At 42.8% G+C, this 7577-nt stretch overlaps 1 protein-coding gene across 1 annotated transcript; it reads left to right on the top strand.

Moving 5' to 3' along the window:
• The first annotated feature begins 3217 nt into the window (after positions 1-3217).
• LOC147854048 (glucan endo-1,3-beta-D-glucosidase-like) lies at positions 3218-5662 on the top strand. The gene has a single exon (XM_087331968.1). It carries the CDS (start codon positions 3218-3220, stop codon positions 5345-5347), a length of 2130 nt encoding a protein of 709 aa, XP_087188094.1. The 3' UTR covers positions 5348-5662.
• Positions 5663-7577: the final 1915 nt, after the last annotated feature.

The raw sequence follows: 7577 nt of genomic DNA, 5'->3' as shown, positions 1-7577 counted from the left end.
ATACTTGAGTTGGCAAGGGCAATGATGAATAAGAAACATCTGCCAAAGTCATATTGGGCCAAAGCGGCGAATATGGCCGTTTATATGAGGAATTGTTGCACAACATCAGGAGTGCACGAAGTTACCCCCTGTGAAAAGTTCTATGGGAAAAAACCGGATCTATCTCATGTCAAGATATTCGGTTCAATTGCATATGTACATATTCCTGACGACCTACGGCAAAAGCTCGATCTGAAGTCAGAGAAATGTATACTCATAGGGTACTCACTCAAGCAAAAAGGGTATAAATGCTTCAACCCTTCCACCAAGAAGGTACGAGTGAGTAGGGATGTAGTATTCGACGAGTCAACATCCTGGTATACAATCGAATCAACCCCATCCAACACAATCGAAACCGAGTTCAACACAGATGCGGAGGAGGATGCTCGACCGAGGTTCACATCAGAGGAAAGTCCAATCTCAACCAAGTTGAGTGGACCACAAGAGTCTCAAGGTGACCAAAGCATGTCGGCCGAGTTCGAAACAGGACAAAGGAAAGGCCAAAATGCATGAGTATGAAGACCCAGTTGGAAATGAATCGACTCACTTATCCGACAATGAGTTTGGTAGATTGGATGTGCCCATCATAAGGTCACCAGAAGAACCACGTCAATCCACCCGAGAAAAGAACGTAGTCAACCGATTCGGCTACAACAACTGCATGGCATATCATTATGCATTCATGATGAAGGTGTCGAGAGTCCGAGAACCGGAAAACTATTCTGAAGCCATGAAGGACCCTAGATGGGTCAAAGCGATGCATGAGGAGATGCAAACCCTCTCCAAGAACGAGACATGGGGTCTCATCCCTTCTTCAAACCACCAAAAGGAAATTGGATGTCGGTGGATCTTCAAGGTAAAGCACAACGCCCATGACACTGTCCATTGGTACAAAGCCCGGCTTGTGGCAAAGGGGTATGCGCAGACGCAGGATGTTGATTACGAAGAGACCTTTGCCCCGGTGGCAAAGATGACTACAATTTGAATAGTGATCGCGCTTGCAGCAACAAAAGGGTTGCACCTCCACCAAATGGACGTAAAGAACGTCTTTCTACAAGGCGAGTTAGTTGAAGAGGTGTACATGGTGCAACCACCTAGATTCATGTCGACTACACATCTGACTGTTGTCTACCGACTCAAAAGGCCTCTCTACGGCTTGAAGCAGGCACCGAGAGCATGTCATTCGAAGATAACGCAATATCTTTATCAAATTGACTTCAACATGTCCAAGTTTGACAACTCTTTGTTCATCCGAAACGATTGCAGGGGATAGGTATTTATCATCATTTTTGTGGATGTCTTGGTCATAGGAGGAGAGCATTTAGTAGATATTGAGCACATCAAGAAGCTCCTCTCCAGTCGATTTGAAATGATCGATATGAAAGAGCTCCATTACTTTGTAGGAGTAGATCTAATTCAGACCCTAGATGGCATCATGCTTTCTCAAAACCACTATATCCTCAATCTTCTTTACAAGTTTGGGATGACCCAGTGTAAGCCCGTCACTACTCCTCTCGATCGAAATCTAAAGCTAGATGCCGACTCATGCACTAGAGAGTGTGAGCCAACGCACTATCGTCAACTAATTGGAAGCCTCATCTACCTCACATTTACCCAACTTGACCTCAGTTACCTAGTCGGCCTCCTTAGCCAGTTCATGCAAACTCCACGAGACATTCATCTCGACTGTGCTAAGCGAGTGCTAAGGTATGTGAGTGGAACCATGGATTTTGGCATCCTTTACAAATCGGCCACACCGATACGACACGAAGGTTATACCGATGCTGATTGGGTTGGCTATAGAGCCGACCGACGATCGACATCTGGATTTGTTTTTTCTCTCGGCAATGGCACCATATCGTGGAGTAGTAAGAAACAGCCAACAGTCGCACTGTCGAGCACCGAAGCTGAATACAGGGGCGCGACCGTAGCCGCATGTGAAGTCGTTTGGCTCAAGGGAATCTTGAAGGATCTTGGCGTTCCTATCAAGGATCCAATTCTTCTCTACTGCGACAACATGAGCAGTATCCACCTCGCTCGGAACCCAGTCTTCCATGCTCGGACTAAGCACATTGAGGTGCACTATCACTTCATCCGAGAGTGTGTTCTGGCCCGGGATGTCGACCTGCAACACATTGGCACAAACTTGCAGACGGCTGACATCTTCACCAAGGCCCTGGGATTCAACAAGTTGCGGCAATTCACAATCGATTTGGGTCTTTCGACCATCATCCAACCGAGCTTGAGGGGGAGTATGGAGCACTAGGAGTATACCATCCATTCAAACTACCCATTCGACGATCCGGCGATCGAAAGTTGTATTTGAAGGGGCGTGTTGAGAATCAAACTCAAATTCCCATGAGTGGGGACATACTCTAGGACACTCAAGTGTGTGAATACCCCACCTCCTTGTATAGTAACTAGTGTGTAATAGAAGTTAATTTCCTATGACACATATTCTTTAAGTAATTAAAGACACAACCTCTTTTCCAAGAGGCGGTACTAGTGAGAGAACTTAGAGAGGAGGTGACTACATAAGCACCTTCTCCCTCACTTTGTAATTATTGGTAATTCTTGCTTCCTTTGTAATACAATTTTCTGATTTTTCTATAATAGTGAGCTCTCTCTCGCTACACACACACACACACAAAATTCTTCCACTACACAGAATCTATCCGATTCTTTACACTAAAGGATGTTCAAGTTCAGAGGGGGTGAGTGTCGTAATGTGCTTCGTCCACTATGTGAAATGCGTACGGAGTACCTGATTAAATAAATATGAAGAAAATAGAAGAAAATGTTAAAACATTTGTCACAAGCATAGGGTAAGACTTGAACCTTGTACCTCCATGTTATCAAGCCCAACCCCTTACCATTGTACTAACTCACCATAAATAATTTAATTATCATGGATTTACTATATACAAGATCTTACCCTCATGTATAAATTCTGGAAAAAGCTACCCATGCACAACTAGTGTGCATGAATATTATAGTTTAATAAAAAACGTTACTCATGCACAACTCGTGTGCATGAATACTATAGTTAGAAGATGTTACTCATGCACAACTAGTGTGCATGAGTATTAATAGTAGTAGTAGTAGTAGTAGTAGTGTGCATGAGTATTAATAGTAGTAGTAGTAGTAGTAGTAGTAGTAGTAGTAATGGTTAAACAATATGTTGATTCCCCAACCTTTTCCAACTACAGATAGCCCTGCTGCACCTTCTCATCATCTTTTAGCACCTGCTCTTCGTAAAAAACCGCTGCCCACAAACGCTTTCTGGCAAAACTTTATATTAAACCAAGGATCGGCTCCAGAGTACATCCACCCATATCTCATCAAGCCCACCAAAGATGGTGGTGCCCTTTCCATCTCTTACCCCTCTCGGATCGTCCAACCTAACTACATTTATCAAGAGTTTGTCCCGGACCTCACGATCAGAGCAAGCCGTGATAATAAGCATGAAGATCCCACGGTTATATCACGCCTTTTTGATGGCCTCGTTGCTGGTCTTGGATTCATAGGTGCTACTGTCCCCAATCTCATCAGTGATAGTAAGCATGTGGTGTCACGCTTTGATGATCTCAGTGTTACTCTCGAATTCCGAAGTGGTGTGGCTGTCCCCTTGGTGAGAGGATGCCCCTATATTACATTTGTTTTCAGCGATTCCTCAATCCCTCAATTCTCCACCATACATGCGGTGCTGCAGCTTCTGCCAAATGAGGATTGCACGAAGCATAGGCTCGTGTTCAACAATGGACAAACATGGCTTATTTATAGCTCCGAGCCGCTTGCATTGTCACAAAATCTTCATGTGACCCGTGCTTTCAAAGGGGTTATAAGAGTGGCATTGCTCCCAAGTAATACTGAATCTGAAGCAATTTTGGACCGATTCAGTTCAGCCTATCCGATCGAGGGACATGCGGCTATGTCTGCTTCGTTTCAGTTAACTTATGAATGGAAGAAACTTGGTTGGGGGGGACTGTTGATGCTTAGCCTTCCCATGCACAGAGATATTATGTCTTCACCATCTTCTGACAAGACACTTCGAGCTCTTGCATACAAGAGTATGGATGGCGATATGCATGGGGTTGTGGGTGATTCTTGGGTGTTGAATGAGATCCCTATATCTGTGGGATGGTATTCATCCAAAGGCATATCTGATCAAGTACACCAGAATACAGTTGCTGAAGTCCTTAGGAAGGAGGTTCATGAATTGACAAAGATAACTACCGACAGTAGCTACTTCTATGGAAAAGCTGTAGCCCGTGCTGCGAGAATGGCCTTAATAGCCGAGGAGGTAGGGGCTCTCGATCTTTTGAAAATGATCAGACATTTTCTTATAGATTCTCTTACGCCATGGATGGATGGAAGGTTTGATGCCAATGCTTTTCTTTATGATGAGAAATGGGGTGGATTGACAAGCCGGAATGGTTCAAGAAACGGTGCGGCAGACTTTGGTTTTGGATTATACAACGATCATCATTACCATTTGGGATATTTCTGCTATGCTGGGGCAGTGTTGACAAAATTAGATCCTAAATGGGGAATGACATACAAGGCCCATCTTTATACAATGGTAGAGGATTACATGACTTTTCATCATCACAATCACAATCACCATGTACATTTACATGGTCATGGTCAACATACTCATCACCATCATACGATGGTTTCTCGAAGTCGAGCGCTTTTCCCAAGGTTTCGGAATTTTGACTTTTGGGTGCTTCATTCATGGGCAGGTGGTTTAACTGAATTTGTCGATGGACGAAACCAAGAGAGTACAAGTGAAGCCGTGAATGCTTACTATTCGGCTGCCCTTCTAGGACTAGCCTTTGGAGATAGTAGCCTAGTCAATGCAGGACTTACACTCGCGGCCCTTGAGATTCGAGCTGCTCGTGCTCTTTGGCATATACCATCAGATAGCACACTCTATGAAGGAAACTTTGTGTCCAGACATCGCATGGTTGGAGTTTTATGGGCTAATAAAAGGGACACTGGCCTTTGGTTTGCACCATCGGAGTGGAGGGAAACACGGCTTGGCATCCAAGTTTTGCCCATCCTTCCCATTACTGAAATTCTCTTTCAGGATATTGGATTTGCAAAGGAGCTTGTTGAGTGGGTACAATCATCACTTAGTAGGCCTGGTGTAGGAGACGGTTGGAAAGGTTTTGTCTATGCTCTGCAAGCACTCTATGCACCGGAAGAAGCCTTGAGAAATGTGAATGCTTTATCGGGACATGATGATGGCAACTCCTTGTCCAACATGTTGTGGTGGATTTATTCGAGATGGACTTGGGAATAGTAAAGCCTGATTTATGTTATGGACCGTCATAGACATTAAGTTTATTGAATAAAGGATAGAGACAAACAATCCCTTGCCCCTACATGAGGGTATGATCATTTCACTTGGTGATTGGGGAAAAGAGTAAGGGGTGGTGTGCTTACAGGTGTTATCTCGTTTTGAATAAAGAGAAGACCATGAAGCGTTTGTATACAACTTACCTATGGCTCGAGTTTGTGCGTGCTTTCTCATCGAACAACCCTTATATTTTGAAAATATGTGTTAAAGTGTGCTTGAAAATAGTTATTAGGGGGACTGATATGATCCAATTTATCTTTTTTCCTCCTCTTTTTCTCATTCACAATCTCATGGTCAATTACAACTCTCATTTGTAAAATTCTCAAAAATGCTTCATTTTTGGTATTGTGGCTCATATTTGACATCTGAAACTATTACAAAATTTCTATCTCTCTCTCACATGTGAATGGCAAGAAGCTTACATGTATGATTAAATCTTGTTATTTGCATTATATTAGTTGTTGCTTTGGAGTGTAGAGCATGAATGTACTGCCATCTACTACCCTTTAGATAGTGCTACCAATGGAGGTACAATAGTTTGAGAGGACATTGTGGACATGGGTGGGATCAAAGGTGTTGGATGTTGATGGGGGTAAGTAAGATATCTTGCATCTGGTTGGTGTTTGTGAGGAACTCCTTGAATTTGCTGTCTAGCCAGGTAGAGATAATGTGGTTGGCTGACCAATTCCAGGACAACTTGAGATTTGACATTAATAGGAGTTGAGTGGATATTGTCGATGGTGGAAAAAAAAACCTCTTATGCTTTTATCACCAAAGTCATCCCCTCCTGATGTTCATATCTATCAACTGGGACCTGCCACGATAACCAACATACATTTCCCCTCTTGATTGTGCCTTGCACTTGGCATAATTGCAAAAGGCGGCCAACCCCCCGCCATATTGATGAGTCTCTAGGCAATCCCAAAGAGTGTGTCAGATTGATTCCGTTGCATTTGGGCATCCTACACAGTTAAGAGAGGTAAGGTTCCCACACTGCCACGCTCCAACCGTTAGTGACTTATTTATTAATAGCCATTAGAACGTGGTAATTTGCCTAGTGTGTTGTTGTTTCCAAATGTTCTGCCAAACTTTCATGATAATTGTATGAGGAGCATGATATGTGTGCCATACCTTTGCAACTGCAGACTCGCAGGCAATTTGAGTGGTTGGAATGTGGTGACCCAGTCTAGTCGTGAATTGGAAGAAAGGGACGATTTTGCTTCCTTGCCTTACATAAGGATTGTGCCACGTCCATTGGAAAGTGTCCCAACTGACCTTATGTAGCCATGTGTTTTCATGAGTACATATTTTTGATATATGTTAGATGAGGAATATGATAAGGACCATCAAGGTAAGATGTGTACATCAAACAACACAGATATGCAACAAGAAGAAGAAGGAACGTAGAAGATAGACACAGTGTTGAGAGATCAAGCTCAACTTAGTTTAGTTAGTTAGTCAACCATGTAACTTCGTAGTTATCTAGATAGATCTAGTTAGAAGTGTTGACTATAACACCTTAAATAAGACCTTGTACTTAAGTGGGATATTGTAGATCCTCCACTCCCAAGTACATTTAATATAGGACTTACACCCTTGTACCTATATTCTCCTCACACATGTGCACCCTTGCACATGAGATCTATATATACCTCATTGTGGGTATTTTTGTATTTGATGATGATAATGCTAATTTAATATAGTTACTCATCCCCCATCTTGTGTTGTTTATAAGTGTATCTCTCTCTCTCTCTCTCTCTCTTCCTCTCACACACATACACACACATATCACTTAATCTTCTGCTTATAAACTAATCACATAATTAGGTACTAATTAACCCTTGCTTAATTACTTACCTAATTCTTAACATGGTATCAAAGTGTGTGGTTTAGCACATCCACTAAGCCCATCCACCTCTTCATAATTGTGTGTTAGAAACGCCGACGACAAATTACGGCTATCAGCTATTGTAGTGCCGCCACATAGCACGAGTACGTGATCGAAGGAAGAAAAGAAAAATGGAAGACACTACATCAAAATGAACACACAAATGGGTAGCTCGCTCCCTAGTGAAAAGCTACACCGGAGCAATTATTCATCTTGGGAGTACAAGATGAACCAATACCTTGTCGACCAAGGGTATTGGAGCTACATCAACGACGCTCAAGAAAA

The sequence above is a fragment of the Azolla caroliniana genome, unplaced genomic scaffold, assembly GCF_043228905.1.
Source record: "Azolla caroliniana isolate FFs.n. ecotype wild unplaced genomic scaffold, voAzoCaro1.0.p SCAF_16, whole genome shotgun sequence".
Lineage (NCBI taxonomy): Eukaryota > Viridiplantae > Streptophyta > Polypodiopsida > Salviniales > Salviniaceae > Azolla > Azolla caroliniana.
This window is presented reverse-complemented; position numbering and strand designations above follow the sequence as displayed.

What these genes read in the sequence shown, in the direction of transcription:
- LOC147854048 (XM_087331968.1), top strand. Translation starts at nt 3,218, where the DNA reads ATGTTGATTCCCCAACCTTTTCCAACTACAGATAGCCCTGCTGCACCT.